At 44.6% G+C, this 23,351-nt stretch overlaps 1 protein-coding gene across 5 annotated transcripts in view; it reads left to right on the top strand.

The window, feature by feature from the left end:
* The window catches only part of ARG2 (arginase 2), a 44,921-nt gene that overhangs the window by 20,932 nt on the left and 638 nt on the right, over positions 1-23,351 (top strand). For all 5 annotated transcript variants that reach the window (XM_043517410.1, XM_043517411.1, XM_038404334.2 and 2 more), the window contains 5 exons: positions 9,852-10,029; positions 11,147-11,306; positions 20,039-20,133; positions 20,502-20,606; positions 22,105-22,241. In XM_043517410.1, the coding sequence (XP_043373345.1) occupies positions 9,852-10,029; positions 11,147-11,306; positions 20,039-20,133; positions 20,502-20,606; positions 22,105-22,241 (675 nt within the window). The remainder of the gene's footprint in view (positions 1-9,851; positions 10,030-11,146; positions 11,307-20,038; positions 20,134-20,501; positions 20,607-22,104; positions 22,242-23,351) is intronic.

Here is a 23,351-nt window from a genome sequence, read left to right as displayed (position 1 = left end):
TAAAGAAATGTTTTCTTGGAGCTAAATCTCATAAGATGTGCAGAGAAGCAGGGTGAGGGTATCCAGGTGTGAAATACAATAGATGAGACAGCCCTATTAAACCATTCAGTGCATCTTCCTGTCAATGCTTGCATATATGAGTGTGTGTGTGTATGATGCATATAAAAATCACTGGGTGTCTTTTTTTTTTTTTTTTTTTTTTTTTTTTTCCCCCCCCCTCCCCGGCCTAGTGTTAAATTTATCACGCTCTGATCCTTCTCCAGTAGGAGACTATTCCACAGCGTAGGAAGTCTTTGAAGCAGCAATGTCTCCTGCTGCCATTCTGCCCTCTTGCTTCAGAGCTGATCACACAATCCCCAGATGTTGTGCACTTGGGTGTCCTAGATTCACATCTATACAGAAGACAGCATCTCCTCACCCTCCTGTCAATAGGGGAGATTTTTCTCTGCTTAGCCTAGTGGATTAAAACTGCTTCTGAACAGGCTTCTTTATGCACCGGTCACGGTCATAATGAATGACTCATCTGCTAGCTCTCTAATCATGTCCTCTTGCTGACATTCATACAGAAGTGACTGCAAGGCATACATAGATGTACAAGTAAAGCCTAGTACATCCCGAGCTCACCACTATGGCATGCCAGCTACCAAAAACCTACCTGGGTTTGTTAGAGCCCAGGCTCCCTGATCTGGTCTGTGGGAGGGATGGTTGTACCTAGTAGCCTCTTGCTTTGTACGGAGAAAAGGGAGTGTTTAAGGACGTTTTTTAGAGATCATTCTTGGTTCCCCATGAAAGCCTTTCCCTTTTGCCTGTTTGCTTGCCTGATGAGTCACGAAGTATCCACAGCAGTAATCTGAGATGGAAGAGCCATTGTATAAACAGGATTACTGTTTTTGTGTGAGCGAACAGTTACATAACGAAATATAGCAGTAAATGGTCAAAGTGGGATTTTCCAGTTGCTTGCATGGTGTATCAGTCAGCTTTCTACATAGCATTTCCAGGGTTTAGAATGGCAGCCTGGAAACTGGCTATGGAAGTCTTTCACCTTTAGATCGTTTCCAGTCCGGCCCAAGCAAGTAATGAATTGAAGGTCATTCCTGACTGATGATTTTTCAGTTGCCTCTTTGTGTTGTATCCCCATTCAATTGCCAGCACTCTAGTCCCTGCATCACAAAAAAACACCCCAGTGGCAGTATCGCAGAGAGGGCATGACGACTGAATTTCCTTGTGAACTCTAGAGCTGCGCTTACGGTTCAGGAATGAGCCACGTTGGCAGGGTCGTGCTGCTGCCTGCACTGTAGAGATGTTGTGGTTAAATGGAGATCCTCAGTTTCCAGAACTATTGGGCCAGAAATAATTTCCCTGCACAGATTTAGAGGAATTTTATCTGCTAGCAGAAGTTTCCTCTTGTGGGAGCTAAGTGAAGAGGTGCATTTCACTTAAAGGGGAAGGCTGGTAATGAACATCATCCAGTCTGTTAGGATTTTATCTTCCCCAAATATCCAGGAGTTAGCATGTGCACCAAGGAGAACAGATCCTAAATAGTTTGATTAAATATGGTCCTGCATAAGTACACTAATGTAGATGCTTGGTCAGCTCTTGAAATCAGGCTAACCCAGGTCAGTTTGTGCTGTCCCTTGCGAATTGAGGTCAGGATTTGCTTGGCTGTCTGGATATTCCTTTGGAGTAGCTAGGACATGTTTGCTGAATTGCAGTTTAGAACGTAAGCATCTGTTCGAAGTTCAGTTTTTTTTAAATTGTTTTGAAAATAGTCCTAGATATCAGATGGAAAGAATCACTAAGCCTCATCCAGGCCCCACTTCAGGAGCCAGTGCAGTGCCGATTCTATCATGTGTTTCTCTTGTTCTTGTCCAGTCCAGATTTAAATGTCTTCAGTGATGGCGCATTCTCCCACTTCCCTGGAGACTATTCCACAGCCAAATAGACTTTACTGTTAGGAAGTGTTTCCTCATATTCAACCTAACTTTTGATTGCTCAGTTTCATGGCATTACTTTGGTCTTTAACACTTCTGCTTGGCACACTCTTAAATACTTCTTGGAAGGTGAAGTATGAGGATCAGTACCTTCATTGAAGTTGGTGGAATCACTTTGTATTTAAAACAGGTGCTACAAAGATGAAAATCCAGCCTCATGGGTTTAGTAGTAGTAAAGTAGTGCCTAGAAGCCCCAACTTAACCTGAGGCCCATAAGTGCTAGGTTCTGTACAAACATGCAAAGAGACAGGGTTAGTGGGGAACTGCTTTATCTGCACTTTATTGTTAGTTGCTTTTCCTGCTCCATCCACCCTGATTCTCATCCCTTGCTGCATAAATTACACTTGGCTTGCATACTCACTGAATACCAAATGAAAGCGGCAAAACAGCATAACCTGCTTTCCATCCCTGTACACCACTATTTGTCACAAGTTTGCTTACCTACAAAACAGATAGGACATTAGGTTTTTTTAAAACTATTGAATGTTTGTCTTTTTGCTAGTTATGCCAGCATAAATGTGACACTCATGCTAACATTCCCCTAGCGCCCAAAACCTGTAACAGACACAATACCCCCCATCCCGAAAAAGAGAGAAAGCAGAGGTTTTTTACCTTGAAACAGAGGTGAGCCAGATAGTCTGTGAAATCCATCACTAGGGGCTTGGCTATTGTGATGGATTGATTTTACTAGAAGGCTGTCAGATACTATGGTGATGGGTGGCAGCAAAAAATTCTAAAATAGATAGCTAAGGTAGACAGTCTATTTACTTTTGGCATTCATCTCTCTAATCATGAAAACACACTAAACAATTCCTCTTTGTTTTTAGGTCACTTTAAATTTCAGGTTCTTGGGCAGTAACAACGTGCTGCAAAGTATGGGTCATAAGTGTACAGGGGAACTTTTAAAAAGATCATGAAAATATTTCCATTTGATCTGAACTTATCTTTTTAAAGCTTGAGCCTGATTTGAGCTGATAGCATCCTTTTTATCTATCATAAATCAGCCACTCCAGCCCTTAAATCATTTATTATGTTTCTCTGAGGTCTTTCCCATTTACAAACTGGGAATCTCTGTATAATAAAGAGGTTTATCTCTAGTCTTGGTAGGGAAGTGATGGCATCCAAGCAGCTGTTGCTCAGCCTAGTAGGCAGAGTGGAGAAACCCTGTGGGCTGAGAGTCCCTTTGACAATTAGCTTTGACAGACAGGTGTGTAGTTATAATCCAGTATATCTGATTTGCACCAATAGAAGGAACAGAATTGTCAGGCAGTGATCTATTTAGTCTTTAACCAGCTGTGTCTGGAAATTGCTCCTTTTGAAAAGGGTCTTTTCAAACTACTGTTGGTTAGGTCACAAGTGTGATGAGTTGCTAGTTGCTTCCCAGTTTCCAGTGAAACTTTCTTAACCGCATGAAACAGACACAGTTTGGCACAGCTGTCAGTCTCTATTCAGGAATGGCAGAAGATGCTGCAGTTCTGGACTGAGGTGCATTGGCAGTTGTTTGGAGATCCAGAACTGGTAGAGGTGCACTGCCTGATCTGCACAGCGAATTTTGGCTCCATGTCTGCCGACTCTATGCCTGGCATCATTCTCTTCCTTTTTAAACATCAGTTCACGTGCATTTAAATCCTTTATTGCCATGTTTTGCCTCTTAGGCTGGTTCAGTGAGAGAAATTAGTCTCCTCAGCTTAGAAGAGACAGTTAAAGAAATGTAGAAGAGCAGAGACAGAACTCCTAAAATGCTGATTGGTGCAGGAGGGCAGGGAGACTTTTATGTACATAAGACAGTTCAACTTCACATATATTGTGTATAATATTTTATGTGGCTACTTTCCTAAAACTTAGTACAAAATAATAATTGAGATTAGAAATAGAAAAAACAAAGTAGGCGTAGAAGGATTGTCTTAAGGTGACAGCACAGAACTGGGAATAAAGAGATTTTGCTCTGTCTCTGGCTTTTTCAGATTATATGTATGACATTGAGCAGATTAGTTAGCTATTCTAATTCTCAGTTTCCCCCATCTATATTTGGGGGCGGGGATACTGTAGGTAATTAATAAGGGGGTTGTTAGGCTTTTTAGTAAAATAATGAGTAATATATTCACTAATGGTGGTTAAGTGCTTGAGGTTTTTCTTTGTTTAAGAAGATGCTGGAGAAGGGCTCTGAATTGTCGCAAGTAGTTGTCTGTTCTTATCTTTTGCAGTAAGTTGTCTCTAACCTTACTAGGAGCTGCTGCAATTAAAGCTATAGCATCCTTCATACAAAGTAATCAAAAGTCTTTACAGGAAGACTGAAGAGAGAATAACTCTATTTTCCAGAGCTGAGTGTTCATACTCCACGTACTCTATCTGTATACTTGATTAACAGCCAAGTGCCATTTGTTGGTCCATTTTGTTTGTTTTTTACGGTTTTTAATTGTTTTTAAAAGAATGCTGCATTAGGTGGACCATGCTGATCCAGTATGGCAGTTTCTGTGTTCCAAACTTGGCTACAATTATGATTGCTAATGCATAAGACCTGAAACAGAAACTGATTGAAAATGGCTATAAGTACAAGTGAAATCAACTTAAATTCTTGTTCATTTCACTTGTTGGTTCACTGTGCCATTCAACAGACTCATAAATGAGAGGCTAGGAGCTGGCACTAAGTGTTGGTTCATCATTCTAACTTCAGCTCCTGGGCAGCTGATCATAAAGTAGTAGTCATCATATCTATCTTATATCTGAGAGAGATAAAGTTGTCTCAAGGTCACTAGTCAGTTCTCTTGCATCCCATCCTATTTATCTTGTGTGCACTTGTTGTTAGTTGTAGTATGTGCAGTCAGGAAAGTAACATGCTTTCCACATGGACTGTATTTTTCTAAATGGACAACCAACCTAATTCTCAATTACTGAGGCACAATCTCCACTCATTGATATATTTTTGCTTTCCACAACCAAATCTCTGTACAACATTTTCATGAGTGATGTACCCAAGTATTCGAATTCTAATATCTAAACTGTATTGTTAAATCTATCCACCTAAATTTGGGTTATTGCTGATTATATACTCATAAGTATCATATGACTTTAAAAACAAACTTTGTGGATAATCTAATCCAGATGTACAGACACTCTTTTCCCAACCTATGGATTATATAATTTTTTTAACATTAGCTTTAATAAAATTTCTAATACAGCTTGTAAGATCCTTGGAGTAGGACGCTTGTCTTGCTTAGCTAAGTCCCAGCCTCTGGTGTTTTAAATAATATATCTAGTAAGAAGAGTGTATATTGTAAAGGTACCAGGAACAGGTGAGTTTGCTCCTGCGAGTGTTTTCATGTAGTCCTCTCAGATGCACATTCTCAGCCAAGACTGTTAAGTCATCCAGAGAAATCTGAGCCAGACTCTCTGCAACTACAGAAAGCAATTTGATATGTCTAGAGACGGGCATGTTGTTGGAAAAAGCCAGGCTGCTAAACCATCCCTCAAGGGTTATTTACTGTCCTCCTTATTCTTGCTCCAAGCCCTACTTTTTGCATTTGTTTTGTACAATTATTTCCGTAACAAAAGCAGGAAATTGAGGAGGGAAACCTTCTTGAAGATGCTGTCTTCTTTTAAATAAATAAAATTTGGTTTTATTTCCAGGTGGCTGCAAACTGTTTTGAAGTATTCATATTCAGTGAGTTGCATGTGTCTCCAGTTGGCATCCAGTTGACTTTGGTTCATTTACATACTGTGACCTTGTTGTTAAATGCTGTGAAAGTTGGTCTGTGGCAGTGTTATGGTTCTGATCCCTTTGCAGTACCCCTTTAGGGTGTGACGGGGTTATGTACTTCAGCTGAGTTCCTTTGGAGACTTACCTCTTTCTAGGGCTCCAAGGGAACAAAGAAAACACAGACTAGGAAAAACAGTCCCAGGTGAGCCACTGGCTTCTCTTCCTTTGATGGTTGGGGGGGTGGCCTTGGTTAAGTCACGGTCCAGCTCTGTCTGCTGGTTAGCAACCAGCAGGTATAGTCCAGCCTGCATTCTCTTCTAGGAGGCCTGGCCCATCCACAGGCAAGGGTACAGGCTCTGTCATGCATCAGGCCTTTCCCCGGAGAAACTGGGGGACTAGCAGCTGTCCTCCTCCTAGAGCAGCCTGCTGCTCCCCCTTGAGGGAGCATCGCGCCTTGTGTTTGATGTCCTTTGTTCTATGGCACCCGCAGGGTGCTTTACCCCTAAAAACAAGGGTTTTTGAAAAGTATAATACCCTATGGCCAACCTTCTCTCCCTGCCATCTCATTTAAAAAAGGGCTGAGTGCAAATATTTTGTGCTAGCTAAAGGCCATAAGTGTATCTATACAGAACCAGCCCCAAACTCCCTCATAGTTGAGACTGTTGACCCTGCCTCTCCCTCTGGTTAACTTGGGGCTACGCCCCAGTATAAAGACTCAGAGACTGGATCTGTTTGGGCAAAAAACTTTAGTCTTCCAGCCTTCAGTTGAGAGTGGCCAATCACCAAGCCCTCCTTGCTGCTGTGACTACAACGTGTGGCAGGCCAAGGCCAAATTCAAGGTGTCTCTGCCCAAAGAGTCCAGAATGGAGTTCCGGGCAATCCTCGAAGAGGGCATGGCTGCGGCCAGAGTAGCCCTCCAAGCAGCCTTGGACGCAGCAGACTCCACGGCTCGCACCATGGCCTTGGCCATTTCCATGCAGAGGGTGTCCTGGCTGCTCCTCTCGGGTCGGTCAGCTGAGACTCAACAGTCAGTGCAGGACCACCCCTTCCACAGCCAGGCCCTGTATGCAGAGCAGACTGACAGTAAGGTGCATGGACTGAAAAGGCTCCCCCACTACCCTGAAAACTCTAGGGGTGTATGTTCCCAGTCCAGCCTGTAAGCGATTCAAACTGCAGCCATCTCAGGGTCCAGGGAGCAAACCGGGCAGGAACTGCCCCATAAGAAGAGTAGGGGCTATGAGTGCCACCTGAGCCACCCACCTCCACTCTCTGCCCAATTGGGCTCAAGCTGCAATAAGCAGGGGGGCAAGCAAGTGTTCTGAGGATGTGCTCACGGGCAACCTACCAGACTATACCCTGGATCCATCTTTCTCACTGTTTTCCAACTGCCTTTCTTTTTTCCTCCCCGCATGGACCACTATAACTTCAGACTGCTGGGTCCCCAATACTGTGGCACAGGGTTATACCCACCAGTTTCTTTCTAACCTCCCCTCCCCCTTCCCTCTTCAGGGACCCTCTCACAAGAGTCTTCTCATGCAGGAAGTAGAATGGTTGCTGTAGCTGGGGCGGTGGAAAATGTTCCTTGCAGGTACAGGAACAAGGGGTTCTATTCCTGGTACTTTTTAATCCCAAAGGCCAAAGGCGGTCTACATCCCATCCTGGACCTGCGAGACCTCAACAAATAGCTAAGGAAGCTGAAGTTCTTCTTGTTCTCTCTGGGCTTCATCATCCCGTCTTTGGATCTGGGAGACTGGTATGCCGCCCTTGATTTGAAGGTCTCCTATTTCCACATAGCGATCTTTCAAGGTCACAGACACTTCCTACGTTTCATGGTGGGATCCAACCACTATCAGTTCACGGTCCTCCCATTTGGCCTCACAACAGCACCAAGGCTGTTCACAAAGTGCATGTCAGTACTAGCTGCTTACCTCAGGTGTCGAGGTATCCAGATCTACCCATACCTAGACAACTGGCTTGTCAAAGGCCACTCAAGTTTAGAAGGATGTTGTGATGCTGCAGGCCATGTGCAGATCCCTGGGCCTGCTGGTAAATGGCAAAAAGTAGACATTCGTTCCGGTCCAGAGGATAGAGTTTATCGGAGCGGTGCTTGACTCCACCTGCTCCAGAGTGTTTCTCCCGCAGGAGAGGTTCCAGATGATGCTGGACCTCATTGCAGGAGTCTCCGCATTTCCCCCAACCACAGCCAGGATTTGCCTGCCTCTGCTGGGACACGTGGTAGCACATACATATGTCGTCTGCCATTCCAGGCTCAGGATATGGCCCTTACAGCAGTGGTTGGTGACTATCTATTTCCAGTCCAGAGATCTGAGCTTAAGAGCTTAAAGCCCTTATATCGGAGCTGCCATATACAGTGTTCTTCAAGGACAAAGTTCAACTGCAGCCCCATCCGGCCTTTCTGCCAAAGATGGTGTCTTCCTTCCCTGTTAACCAGGACATCTCTTTCACTGGGGAGGAAAGGAGGCTGCGTGCCCTGGATGTCAGATGTGCCCTGGTGTTTTACCTGGAGCATACCAAGCCCTTTCACAGGTCGATCCAGCACTTCATCACAACAGAGAGGATGAAAGGCCTTCCGGTGTCATCGCAGAGGATTTTCAACTATATCACCTCATGCATTCAACCCTGCTACCAGCTGGCTCAGGTCCCACTACCGCCAATCATGAGGGCCCACTCAATCAGAGCTTAAGTGTCCTCTGTGGCCTTCCTAGCGCATGTTCCCATCCCAGATATGTGCAGAGCCATGATGTGATCTTCAGTTCACACATTCATGGCGCACTAAGACAACACTAAGCAAGCCAGAGATGACACTGGATTTGGCAGAACTGTTGCAATCTACACGTCCATGAACGCCTACCCGCCTCTGTTAGCACTTGGAATGGACATGAGCAAGCACTTGAAGAAAAGACAGTTACCTTTTCCGTAACTGGTGTTCTTTGAGATGAGTTGCTTATGTACGTTCCACAACCCGCCCTCTTTCCCCACTGCCAGTTTCCGGCAAGAAGGAACTGAGGGTGGGGGGAGCTGGCGGTGCCCCATATCCCGCAGCGTGTTTGTGCCGCTCCAGGGGGTGCCAGAGCCAGTCTGCTATGGATACTGCTGAGGGAAAAACTTCCGGCTTTGAGTTCTATATGCCGGTCCAATGTGCAGGATTAATAGGAGTCCTGAATGGTTTTTTTTTCCTCTGGTCTTGTAGCACAATATGTGGTATTGTCCTGAGCAATCTCAAAACATTGGATTAAGGCACAATCATTCTGCCTGGACACAAATTAATATCCTGTAAGAGAGAGCAAAAAAGGTGGTACTTGTGTCTCTGGGGCTTTTTACTCTTCACCCTGTGCTCGTTTTTCAGCAGCCCTCTACTCCTTTGCACTGTATAACAGGCAGGAAACTGCCCTTCTGTATCTGCTCTCCCTGTGCCGCTGTAGGTTACTTAAACGTAGCTGCCCATCTTCAGCTAGGTCCTTGTCTTAATAGGCCGGGGGAATGGTGACAGATCTGGATGTTTGTAAAGAACATCATCAAAGTTTTTTGAGCCTGTGACAGATCAAAGGAATGTGGAAAATTTCAATAATTCAGAGCTCCATCAGCCCAAGACACTTGATACTTAGTGACTGGCTGTGTTGCCTTCATATATGTCTTGTTTTCCCACCCCACCCCTTTAACAGCATTACCATTTTAGGGTCTATTTACATGGACAGTGAATCGTCAGTGGGTAGGTGTGCACACATCAGGGAGTCTTTCAGGAAGCCATCTCTAATTTCTTGTTTACTCTGCAACCCTCGCCATCTGCTGAATATGTATCTCGGAATCCCATAGCTCTGTTGCAGTGTTTTGCTCTGCCCAGTGGGATGAAAGCCCTGAGGCGGTTTCTTTTTGTAACACCCTTAACTCCAGCCAAAGCTGGCTGGAAATTTCAGAGCTCTTTCTAATGGCTGAATCAGTGCTGTTGATGTAGTAAGCTGGGGGTGGGGGGTGCCTAGTCGGGCAGTATCCTAATAGTTGCTGGTGAGCTGCAGGGCGTAGGCTGGGGAGCACCTGTTTCTTTCAGCATTACACTCACGACTGACTAGGTTTTTAGAATGCCTTTTGGGGTATTTGAATCCAGACTTAACCCACTTTCCTTTTGCTGCTCTGTGTGTTACCAGGTTGCCAAGTGTACGATTTTGGAGATCTGAGTTTCACTCAAGTGCCCAATGATGAGCTGTATAACAACTTGGTCAAATACCCACGCTCTGTTGGATTAGCCAGCCAGGTGCTGGCTGACTCTGTGAGCAGAGCAGTGGCTGCTGGACATAGCTGTGTAACCATGGGAGGTGACCATAGGTGAGTCAAGCTGGATGAAAGTGGTGGATGCCGTTGAATGCCACAGATTGACGGTTAACTGTTTTGAGGTGGAGTATCTCCTTTGATGTAAATCAAAACTGAGATGAAAGGACGAGGGGTCTGGGGCCATAGAAGCTCTGCAAGGCATAGATTGGGAGAGTGTCAAAGTTGCTTGCATGATGATGATGCTGTGAGTGTCTGCTACTCCCAGGTCCTGCACTGTTGAAAGCCCCTTCCTACTTTTCTGGCAGTACCATGTGGGGACATTTGTTTTTGTCTTTCAATTCTGTGACTCCCAAGAACCAGCAGAATAAAAGAAGCAATAAAAAAAAGTGATCTTAGAAAGTAACAGACAACAGTGACTTGTTTCCAAATTCTTTTGGAAGCTGCAAGAAATAAAAACGAATGAAGCTGCCCTTTTTTGAGGGAATTCATATGGTCAGTTTCACCCATGTTGACTTTTGTGGATATATTTTTAGGGAACTTGCAGGACACTAACCCTTAGGACAGGTATGTAACTCTTTGGGGACCCTCTAGTTCCTAAAGGATTTGTGGGGAGGGGCTAGGGAGTGCCATGATGAAAGTCCTAACTCTACCTCCATATCCTCTTCTTTCCCCTCCTCCAAATATCCCATCCCTCTTCTGTCTCCACCCCTACACTGGGAACAGCAGAGGAGGTGGGCTGTGTCAAAATGAGGCAAAATGACTGGAGCCAACAGAGTTCGGTTGGTGACTGTGCAAGATGAGCCTACCAGTAGGGGTGAGATGGGTTCTGTTGATGCTCATCTGGACCTGGGACAGGCAAAGGCTAGAGAGGTGGGAGGGCTCTTGGTAAGAGAGCCTGAAGGAAGAAAAGAAAGCCAAGCCCTGCCCCCATATCACAGTAGTCGTGTACTCCTTCAGAGTTTCATGAAAGGCAGCCCAGTCTCCAATGGACTAATGCAGAATCATGATGCATAGTGATATGCGTCACACTGATGTTTATGTGGTGATGGCAAATCTCGCTGGGATGAGATGCTGCAATGCAAATGTTGAACATCTTGAAATGTGGCAACCTCACTTATCATAGCCCCTGGAATTGTTCAGTAGGACGTGTGTTTTTTAATGTACTTTTCAGCTTGGCACTTGGTTCCATCAGTGGACACACACGGCAGTGCCCTCACCTCTGTGTGATCTGGGTGGATGCACATGCCGATATCAACACCCCTCTCACAACTCAATCTGGAAACCTCCATGGACAGCCAGTCTCATTTCTGTTACGAGAGCTCCAGGATAAAGTAAGTGGCTTTAGGTTTTGTTTGGAGGGAGGGAGAGGTTACTGTACAGCACACTGTTTAATTTCAATTCTGGTGAAAGGTGCTGGTTTAGCTGTCCCTGAGGTTGATCTCCTGTTTATCCCCTAGATAAGATAAACTTACAGGCATCCTATGTGTATAATCTACTAACTGCTAGTGCTGAGAGACATTCCTCATTCAGCTCTTGGCCTCTTTGTAGGTACTGTCACCTAGGGGGCACTTACTGCTGGGGTGCTAGTGGATTTTGTGATAGGCACATCTGCTAGGAACTGGATGGAGAGCATGAGTCCATGTCACAAGTTGCTTGATCTGGATTTGAAGTTGGAGGAGAGGCTTCATATCCCATTGCCACTCAGTCTCCTGTGCTAAAACAGACCTAATGCATCAGTAAAGGCTCCAGTCCAGCAACTGGACACTGTGTGGAACCTGCATATTCTTGTAGCCAATACATGGAGACTGTTGTAGTGCACAGACAGCAGTTCTGCTGGGTGAGCCAAAAAGGGAGCCTCTCCCATCTGAGCCTGTAGGAGCTGTGCCAAGCTCATCCCTGCATAGCTCGCATGCCTTTTACCCTCTCTTTGGACATCTATATTTGGAACTGTTCCATATTTTGTCCACCTCGGGGGCAGGTCCTGCATGGGCTGTCTTGATGCACTGCTCTAGCACTAGACATTCTAGTACATGTTACAGCTGAGGGCTGCTTGTAGCCTGCTTGGCAAAGTGCCCTGGCTGACAATGACCATTATCTTTAAAGGCACAAGAAGAGTGGCCTGCTTCTGCAGCAGCCTGAAAAGAGGCTTGATAGTGGTACAGCTAAGGCATTTAATAACCACACTGCCTCGGCTGCAGCCTGGAAGCCCTCATACAAGTTCCTATAGCGTACTGTAGGGGCTGCCATGGAAACCAGTACAGTGTCTGTGGCATCTGCATCAGGGACCTAGTTAGAAGTGAGCATGTCTGCTTCAGCCTAGGCTCCAGGTTAGGGAATAGGAGAGGGTCACTGCCTGCAGGTTGAGAATGGCAGCTGGAAATGCAGTAAATCTGGCTCTCTTCACAGTATCCTACTTTGTCAGTATGTCTATTCAGCACATACTGGGTACTTGCAGGTTATGCATCAGGCCGTTCCTAAAGGAAGGATGCAACTGTTCAGTGCTGTATTACACACAATGGAATGGAAAGGAAATTATGCAGCCAAACCACCCTGAACTGAACTCTCAGCAGATCCTGCAAGCTAAACTAGCTCTGCTTGTGCATTGGAAACCTCCAAGGAGCATCTGTAATATAGTCCAAGGGACCAAAATAGTCTCTCCATATTAAACAGCAAGTCTCCCACCCAACAGCCAGGCCAGCATGTGAAAGCCATCAAAATGAGACCCCTGGGGTCTGCTGTGTGTTACACAGATCTGATCTTGGTAATTCCATCCTGTTTCTCCTTGGGATGCATTTGAATAATCATCTTTATGTGAACTGTTAACTAGCTGCTGCTTTCTATACCAGAGAGGGCTGCAGTAATCCCTGCGTGAGAATCATAGAATCATAGAATATCAGGGTTGGAAGGGACCCCAGAAGGTCATCTAGTCCAACCCCCTGCTCAAAGCAGGACCAAGTCCCAGTTAAATCATCCCAGCTAGGGCTTTGTCAAGCCTGACCTTAAAAACCTCTAAGGAAGGAGATTCTACCACCCCCTAGGTAACGCATTCCAGTGTTTCACCACCCTCTTAGTGAAAAAGTTTTTTCCTAATATCCAATCTAACCTCCCCCATTGCAACTTGAGACCATTACTCCTCGTTCTGTCATCTGCTACCATTGAGAACAGTCTAGAAGCCATCCTCTTTGAAACCCCCTTTCAGGTAGTGAGGTTAGTAAAAAACTCAAAACTCCTCGGAGGGAAGACCCCAGTTAATATAAGACTGCTTGATGTAATGAGCTAGCTACTCTTGAAAAGTCCAGCTGGAAATAACTAGTCAGCATTTACCTCCAGTTACACCCAGTAGAAATGGGACACCGGGGGAAGGAGACCTTCCTGTGACAGCTCTGGGTCCCATCTGTCTGTCTCTCAAGGAACAGAGAAGCCTGTGGGAGAAGGAGCTCACCTAGCCAAGAGTCAGCAGTTGCTTCTGGATGGGGGAGGGGGCAAAGCCAATAGGTCTTTCACAACAGGGGAAAGGAGCAGGCTCCAAGATCCTGGGTCCCTCGGATTTGAGAGGCTCTACTCCCTTGTTTTCCCCTTCCCCCTCCCCAGTGGGAAAAGAAACAGACTCCACTGACTCCTGTATCCCAAACCAACTGTTGGGTCCTGCTCAGCTGGCTCTCTCCCTTAAAGAGGAGGGAGGAGAGAAGAGCAAGGTTCCTAGAACTGCTGGAGGAGCAACAGCTGCTGAAGGCTTTGAGGCAAGGCAGTCCAGGATGGTGGTGGCAGCAGTGAGAAGGAGCCCTGCTAAGGCAAGATCCGCCTAAATTTAGGAGAGGTGGCTGGGGGTGGGTCTGAGGTGGGGTTCACCCCAATGTCCCACAGAAAGCTCAGGCAGTAGCAGAGCGCCCAGACTGCATAAAACCTCCCCACTTTAGGCCCCCTACCTCCACCTGTAACAGTGCAGAACCAGGGCAGCTGACTGATACAGTGACAGAGCCTTTTCATAGCATTATGGTGTGACGTCACAGACATCTCACGTTTTGATGGCTATCGTGCTGGCCTGGCTGATGGGTAGGTGACTTATTTTTAGACCTTTATTCTGGTCCCTTGGACCATACCACCATTTAGGGGGAGAATTTCTTACTGGTGCAAGAAAATAACCTCTTTTAACACTGTATATAATCATTGTGACAGGTTTCAGGGTGGTAGCTGTGTTAGTCTGTATCAGCAAAAACAACGAGGAGTCCTTGTGGCACCTTGGAGAGTAACAAATTTATTTGGGCATAAGCTTTCATGGACTAGAACCCACTTCATCAGATGCATGGAGTGGAACGTACAGTAGGGAGGTATAAATACACAGCATATGAAAAGATGGGAGTTGCCTTACCAAGTGGGGGGTCAGTGCTAATGAGCCCACTTCCACCTTAATTCCACCTCTCCATGGACACCCTCTCCCAGTGACAGGCTTGTGCCTGTACTTTGCTCAGGGTAGAATCTGCAGTTCACCCCGCTCTTAGACTGGGTCTCCAGATCCGCTGCACTCCTGTTTACCAGCAGGTCCAAGCTGGGTTTAACCTCTGCTCTAGACTTACTGTGAACAGAATAAAAAAATGCATGGACACTGAACAGCCTCTTCAAAGTACATATCCATAGGACCATGAGAGGAAAAGGATTAAAACGGACCTATATGTATATTGTCTTCCCTAAACCTTAGCCTTTCCTTGCAAGTTCAGGCACCCCCATCACTGGAGTTGGACAAGATACTCTGTACCCCCTGCACCCTGTCTTACTCTGAATCTCAGTCAGTGGCCCACCCTCTGAGTTCACAGGTCATCTTTTTATCCATTTTCAAGTCGCTTTGTCTGTCCTGGGCCTCTGGATTATGCAGTTCACTGCGGGTGGGTCAGAGGTAGACTTCTAGCAGTGGATTCACTGTATTATCCACTAAAGATCAGCAGTTGAGTTAGTTAGTCATTCTCTGCTTTCCTGGAAATGTGTAAAACCACTCAGGATTCAGTTAACTCTGCCCCCATAAAGCAGACAGCATGTTAATCACATAGATGGAGGTACATGATATTTATATAAAGAGATTTCCCATGTTGTTCACATCTGCCTTTGCCAGTTCTTTACAGAGAGAAACTTTACTTCTGCAGCCCATCCACATAAGCTCCGCTGCAGGCGCTATAAATTCAATGTTACCCTTATTTGTCCATCTGTCCATTCAGGTGACAGCGCTGTCGAGGAATTAGTCCCATATTTTGAGTCAAAGCTGGGATTCAGTTCTATCTGTCATTCAGGGCTGGCCTTACCATGAGGCGAACTTAGGGGGCTGCCTCAGGTGCCAGACTGTGGGGGGGGCGCCCTAGAACCCAGATTGTAGAAAATTGTCTGCTGCTGGTGCATATGGATTCTCTCTGCTCTAGATGCACAGAGATGGTGGAGTGCTGTGCTGGAGGAAGGAGGGCACAAGAGACATAACAGGCAGGCAGGAGAAAAGGTGAGAGGGAATAACGGAAAGCAGCTGGAGCTGCAGGGAGAAGAGGCTCCTTCTCTCTATGTACCTCTCTAACACCCCCAGGAGCCTGGACTGATTAACACCAGCTTCTCAAAGAGCTTCCTGTTTCCTGCTGCTTCCCTGAACCCACTTGAGGAGAACAGGCAGTCAATTGAAGTAGTAGGAGCCATTCAGGCCCTTAAGACGCTGATATCTTCCCTCAGTCAGGCCCTGCTATCAGCCTGCTTATTTGTCCCCTTCAATTGAGTGTTGAGAACCACTATAGCTAGCACAGAACAGCAGTCATGAGTGAAAGAAGAAAAACGTCCCTCTGGGGCAGCATTCAGAAAAAGAAAGAAAGCAAAGGAAGCTTTTCTAAGATACATAAACACAAATGTTCACGGTGAGCCTTCTGGCCCCAGGGAGGATGTGAGTAGTGAGGAGGTACCAGATCTTCCAGTCAGACCTGGCAGCTACTGCAGCATCCATATTTCCATCTCAAATGGATGTAACCACGCACATTCCTGAAGAAAAGTGTAATCGGAGAAGAGTGTGGTGGAGGCGCAAGAAACAGCTGCTGCTGAGTTTAGTTCCTTAAGTCTAGATGATCTAGGACTGTGGACCCACTTGAGCTGTAGCCTGAGGGACTTCCTTGTACTGCATGGGCCACAGCAAATGAAGAACTTCATGTTCCCCAAAGACCATGGAAAATAGACGTTTCCATCCAACACATTACTAGCGTGAAATCCCCAGTGGTGACAAAGTGGAGAGGCCATGGCTTTAATGTACTCAAAAACCCAGAATGCTGCATACTGGCTTTTGTTGCAAACTCTTCCAGTCTGATGTTCCAGCCACATTGGGTTCTACAGGAACAAAGGACTGGAAAAATCTGGCTAGAAATCTGGCATGCCATGAGAAGGCAGCAAATCACCAGAGAGCATTCCATAGGTGGAAAGAGCTTGAGATGAGACCAAGGTTAAAGGTCACCATAGATCAGCATCAAGAGAACATTGCGTCAGAGTCTCTTTACTGGCAAAATGCTCTGAAAAGGCTCATTACTTGCTACCCAAAACCTAGCACTGCCTGGCACTTCAAATCAGCCATATGTGTCAAACCATGGAAAATTCCTTAAAATTGGGGCGCTCATGGCTGAGTTTGATGATGTACTCCAAGAACACCAGAAGAGTCACCACCCAAGAAATGTACGCACACCACTACCTTGGAAAAAACATTCAAAATGAGATATTACAGTTACTGGCAACAAAAGTCAAACAGAAGATTGTGGCAGATCTGAAATCAGCAAGATATTCCTCGGTTAGTCTGGACTGCACATCTGACATCAGCCATACGGAACAAATGACCTGAATGGTGCGTTTTGTAACAACAACAGAACCTAGTGCAAACGTCCCTGCAATGGTGACTGTCAGAGAGCATTTTCTAGAATTTATTGACATTGATGATACTACAGAAGCTGGTATGACAAATGTGCTTCTTAAAAAGATATGGAAGATATGAGTATTGCGATAGCTGACCTGAGAGGTCAGGGCTATGATAATGGTGCCAACATGAGAGGAAAGAAGAGAGGAGTGCAGACACGGATCCAGGAGTTAAACCCTCAAGCGCTTTTTTTTTTTTTTTTTTTTTTTTTTGTCCCATGCAGTTCTCATTCATTGAACTTGGTGGTCAGTGATGAAGCATCAGCTTCTAGGGAGGCTCCTGAATTTTTTAAAGTAATTCAAAATGTTTATGTATTTTTCTCTGCATCAACTCATCGATGGCAAATTTTGAAGCAACATCTGGGAACATCCTCTCTGACACTGAAACCACTGAGTGCCACAGGATGGGAAAGTCATAGGCTTTATCGCCTCGACTCGAAACGCCAAATTGGGAAGATAGATGATGCCATAGTTGCCATTATGGAGGATAATGCTATGACAGGAACTGTTTGTGGGAGAACAATGGCAGAGGGAAAGGAAATCACCAGAAACATAACTTCAAATTTCTGTGTGGCTTAGTGTTGTGGCATGACATACTGTTTGAAATAAATATTGTAAGCAAGAGACTCCAAGGTGTTGACCTTGACATAGCTGGAGCAATGGAATAACTGGACAAAGCAAAGTCATACCTACAGTCTTACCGGTCAGATGAGGGATTTCAAAACGTTCTGAAGAGTGCACAGAAGTTGGCAGAGGAACTTCACACTGAAGCTATTTTCCCACCCATTCAAGAATACAAGTCACAGAAGAATTTTTTTTTGATTACGAGGCTCAGGATAATCCCATAAGAGACACCAAACAACAATTCAAAGTTGAGTTCTTTAACCAGGAGCTAGACAGTGCAATACAGTCAGTTGAAAGTTTCATGCAGCTCAAGGAACACAGCAGTATATGTGGGATGTTGTATGATATTCCAAAACTCCTCACTATACCTGAAGACCTACACCAGCAATGCAGGACACTAGAGACAGTTTTTTGACATATGATATGCGCGATATTGATGCAAGTGATTTAGGTGATGAACTGAAAGCCCTTTCAAGATACATTTCAGCAGGATCAACTCCAAAGGCTGTTCTGGAATATAGGTGCACAAATAAGATGACCGCTCTCTTTCCAAATGCTTTTGTTGCTCTGTGCATTTTTCTAACACTTCCTGTAACAGTTGCCAGTAGAGAACCAGATTTTCCAAGCTGAAGTTAATAAAAACACATCTACGCTCCACAAAGACACAGGAGAGGCTGGTCGGCCGTGCAACCATCTCAATAGAGCATGAGCTGGCCCAGACCGTGGACCTTCGGGAAGCAGTTCAGATCTTTGTAACCGAGAAGGCACGGAAAGCACCACCTTAATTATTCAAATAGATAAAAATGCTAGTGTTTACTATGCAGACAAGAAAAGTTACATTTGCTGTTCAGGCGTTTGAAAGTTTACTTAATTTTTGAACAAGGCATTTTAAGTTTTTAGAAAAACAACAAGGAGTCTGGTGGCACCTTAGACTAAACAGATTTATTTGGGCATAAGCTTTTGTGGGTAAAAAAAACCACTTCCTCAGATGAAGTGTGTTTTTTTTACCCACAAAAGCTTATGCCCAAATAAATCTGTTTAGTCTTTAAGGTGCCACCGGACTCGTTGTTGTTGTGGATATAGACTAACATGGCTACCCTCATACTTAAATTGTTACCCCAATAAAGGAGAAGTAGCATGAAAGAGTAGAACAAAAAGATGGCAGAATTGAGACCTTTCAAAGTTTTGGCCTAAGCAAGGGGACATGGGGGTGTCATTTGAGCTCCCCACCTCAGGTGACAAAACATTGTGTGCCAGCCCTGCTTTCATTGCACTGCTGAGACATCTGCACTAATCACTAACTATGATTTGGGGGTGGGAAAACTTCATGGACAAAGCGGGCTGGGACTTGAGAGATCGGAGTTAATTTCTCAGAATCCTGGCATACCCTTAAGTTACTTTCTCTGTATGCCATAGTTTTCAACAATGAAATAGAACTAATACTTACCTGCCCCACAGGAGGATAAATTCACTAATAGCTGAGGTTCTTGGACACTACGGTGAGAGCTATAGTTTCCCAATCAGTAAAATGGGGATAATGTTGGGTTCTCCCCCCCCCCCCCGCAACTTATTTGCATCCTGGTATGAAAGGTACAAAAGAGCAGCCATTTTCAGCCCCCTGCAGTACAAAGGCCTTTCCAATCTGCTATTCTCAGGCAATGGAAGGGTTTGACCAGAACTGGATGCAGGTATCTCATTATTGACACAATTGCTTTATCATTTAAGTTGACTCTAGTTGGACCTCTCCTCCTCTATTGGCACTTGCTACCACAGTCTCCCTAGGAAGTCTGTTTTCTAGCTCAACTCCCATTAATGTGAGGTATTCCTTTTTACCAAAGGCATTTCATAGCATGCAACTTCTAGGTGTTCCTCCCTCCTCCCCCCACACACACACAGTTGAGCTGATTCTACCTTTAATGGTACAGTCTCATGTACATAGTTATGACCTTGTAGTGCCTCTTGTGCATAGATCTAAGTGCCTTAAAGATACCGTTTTGTCAAGTACTTGTACCCATCTGTGAAATGGATATAACTGAGGGAGAAAGGTTAAGTGACATGGAGCAAGTTATTGTTCAAGCAGGAATAGAACCGGGTATAACTGAGGGAGAAAGGTTAAGTGACATGATGGAGCAAGTTATTGTTCAAGCAGGAATAGAACCAGACCCCTATTCTATCAAGTTATATACTTTCCCTACACTGCTAGGCAGCCAGCAGCATAAGACAATACTAGGTATTTCATTTTTTTTGGTTATGTTCCTTAAATGCTGCTGTTTGTCTTAGAACAAATAGTATGAAAGGGGCAAGGCTGAAATTAAGAAATCCCGATGTAGCCCTGTTCCCAATCTTAGACCTTGCTTTTCTGTCCCCTTGAGGAGTTCACTCTGGGAGGAGAGAGGATATCATGAGCAAGTGAGTGTCAAAACTTTTAACAAGTCCCTAAAATTATTTCTATTGTGAACTGGAAGCTTGTTAAACAGATGCCACTAAAATCACTTTATAGCTATATACCACCCCTCTCTGCTTGCAGATGCCGCTGCTTCCTGGCTTTTCCTGGCTAAAGCCCTGCCTCTCAACATCAGATATTGTCTACATTGGTCTGAGGGATGTGGATCCTGCTGAACAGTAAGTGCAAGACCACTGTGGAGGGGATGGATTTTTCTTACTGGTGAAGTCTAAGCTGCATGTTTGCTTTTGCTAGTGCTACATGTTTAAATAGTGTGGGCTGGTGGTGAGGGCTTTAAGGTTTAAAGTACTAAAGCAGGGGTCCTCAAACTGGGGGTTGGGAGGTTTATTACAGGGGGGGTCATGAGCTGTAGGCCCCACTTTGCATCCAGCATTTATAATGGTGTTTAAATTTTTTTTTTTAATTTAAAGGTGGGTTGCACCAGAGGCTTGCTATGTGAAAGGGGTCACCAGTACAAAAGTTTGAGAACCACTGTACCAAACATTTTAGCCAAAAGCAAGAAAGTTTTAAAATTTTCTTTTAACAGCTATATTTTGAAGAACTATGACATTCAGTATTATTCAATGAGAGACATTGATCGCCTTGGAATACAGAAAGTTATGGAAAGGACATTTGAACAACTAATGAGCAGGTAAGTTGTCACTGAAGATGAACAGATGCTGCTTGTCAGACAAAAAATGAGTTCCTGAATTGTAAGCTATTGTTAGAGAATCTGATAACCCATGCAAGTCTGACGTATTACTCAAATGGTGTGGAAAGTATCAGCACTCCTTTCTCTGCTTTCTGTACATTATTTAAAAGGAAAGGGAGTGCTCAGTTACTGCTGGTGATATGTAGCTGAATGACAGTCTTATCCACAGCACATCTAGCAGCTATGCAAATTTCCAATAAGTATGCTTCAAGATTGAAGTCCAGTCTGTTGATTTTTAATCCTTGGGCTCTTTGAAATGAAACTACTTCACACTGGATCCAGAACAGCCCTCCTATAACTATTAGCTGCTACAAATGTGGGCTAGACACAAGTGGCTCCTTCACCCACATCTTGAAGAATCCAGTACCTTGCTACTAAAGTTTGAGGAAAAGGTTAAGGCTGCACCACTTAATGCAGCTCAGACATAGTAACCATAGAGCTTAGGTAGCTCACAATAACAGCTCTTTAAAGCAAACTAAGTTGTTAGGGAAGGTAAGCACTAGACAGCAGCAATGAAGTGCTCTTAACGCACCAGGTCTGCCCCTTACTCAGTTAAAGTACTAAAAGGCAAACAGTAAGGCACTCACTGCAGCTTAAACAGGTTACAGAGTAGCAGCTGTTAGTCTGTATTTGCAAAAAAGAAAAGGAGTACTTGTGGCACCTTAGTCTAAGCTCGAAAGCTTATGTTCAAATAAATTTGTCTCTAAAGTGCCACATGCACTGTAGCTTAACGGAGCTTTCAAAGTTCCTATTAAGCACACTGGTCCTGAATCTCCATGGGCACGAGGAATCTCACTCTTCAAGGTGTGTGGTTTTTGTTTTGTTTTTTAAAGCCCTTATGGGTTGGAAATTCCTCCTAGTTAATGTTAACTGCTGCACTAATGCAAGTCTGCAGCCAGTTGGAAACTAGAGTTGTAAGGGAGATGACCTGTCCCATTCATCTTAATCCCCCAGGGCTTACAAGATGCCCTGGAATTCAGTATTTTTGCTACAGCCAGCTGCCTTTTGCTTTTTAGCCTTCCCCACAAGATTGAGCTAATGCTCTGGCACCTCAATCTGGCTGGCTCCATGAAACAGCTGGAACTGCTACCTGTGCTGTGCTGGGGCAGCAACTGAGTTAAGCAGTGGAACAGATATGAAGTACTGGTGAAGTGACAAGCTTCCCCCCTTCCTGGCACATGCTTCAAGGGTGAGGGAGAAAGAGGAACTCTGCTTTGGGAAATTTTTTTTGAACATGGCAGGTGTGGCCAGCGCAGCATAAAGAAACACTTGACTGACTTTTTCATTGGTTTTCCCACCTCTGAACCATAGTTTGTGGGGGGGCTTAAACAATAAGTGATGCCCTAAACTTGATTCTAGCGTGCTGTGAAGTAGATGGGGTCCTAACCACATATACGATCACAAAATATTAAGCCATCAATTTTATTTTTTTCTGCAGAAGACAAAGACCAATTCACCTGAGCTTTGACATTGATGCTTTTGATCCTTCGCTGGCTCCAGCAACAGGGACTCCTGTTTTAGGTGGATTAACATATCGGGAAGGCATGTACATTACAGAGGAAATACACAATACAGGTAAGAATCAACCAGTGGTGTTTGATTAAACCCAATTACCATAAGCCTCTTAGCCAAGAGCTAATTCTACCTTTACAAGAAGTTATTTGAGACAGGTTTAAGGTGACCTGTTATGCATTTCAAATTGCTTCTCTAATCAGCCTGACAGGAGCTAAGAGGTAAACTTTACATCAATGATTCTGAAGGGGCATAGTACAATAGATCAGAATGCTATAGGTCCCTATTTTATATAGCAATGAATAGAGGGGGCCAGACTTTCAGAACTTTAACATATGCATGAATGATCAGTTTAAAAATAACCAGTTTTAAAAAAAGGAATTTGATGTAAATGAGGTTACCACATTTATGCAAAATCTGGCCATCTTGCAAGTGATCCTAAAACCCAAGGTTCAAGCTTCCACTGGGGGCTTGGGGAGATAGCATTCATCTCCTTTAACTCAGCCTCTGACAATCCACTGATCACTCTGTTTCCATGAAAGTGACTGAACTTTTTATCCCAGAACACAAGTCTTGCTAATACAAGACTTGGCTATGCACATTTAACAAGTTTTAAAGGTACCATAAACTTTTTCAGAATGGGGCTAGGACACCTCACTTTAGATAAATGGCTTGTATGTTTCTTAGGACCTTTGCTCACAATACATTGATTGCTCAGATACTGTGTGCTGGACTGATCTGGAGTGGCATTTAACCTAAGCCACAGGTTCAATATTGATGAGGTAGCCAATGCTACTTTACCAGATTAAGACCTCTGCTGTATAACTGCCGACATTGAACCAGATTCTCATAGTTAAACTCCAGAAGCATAAGCTGAAAGCCAATGTTCAGCTTCTCTTCCTCCAGAAGTGGATAAATCTTTTCCTCATTTTTAAACTTCCAGCTTTATGGCAGTAAGAGGCAAGGCATTGCTTTCTTGAGGCTAGAGCCTGATAGGTGCAGTACCTCTATTTATAGACTCATCTCACTGATATTTTTGCTGTATAGTCAATTGCTGCTGCTTGGGAAAGGTGTGTGGAGGTGGTACAGTTGCTGGTCATAATGTAGACTAGTACTGCCTCCAGTAACATGTGAGGCCCCAGGGGCCTCCCAGTTCTGTTCTTCAGACAGGTT

The sequence above is a fragment of the Dermochelys coriacea genome, chromosome 6 (assembly GCF_009764565.3).
Source record: "Dermochelys coriacea isolate rDerCor1 chromosome 6, rDerCor1.pri.v4, whole genome shotgun sequence".
Taxonomy (NCBI): Eukaryota; Metazoa; Chordata; order Testudines; family Dermochelyidae; genus Dermochelys; species Dermochelys coriacea.
This window is presented reverse-complemented; position numbering and strand designations above follow the sequence as displayed.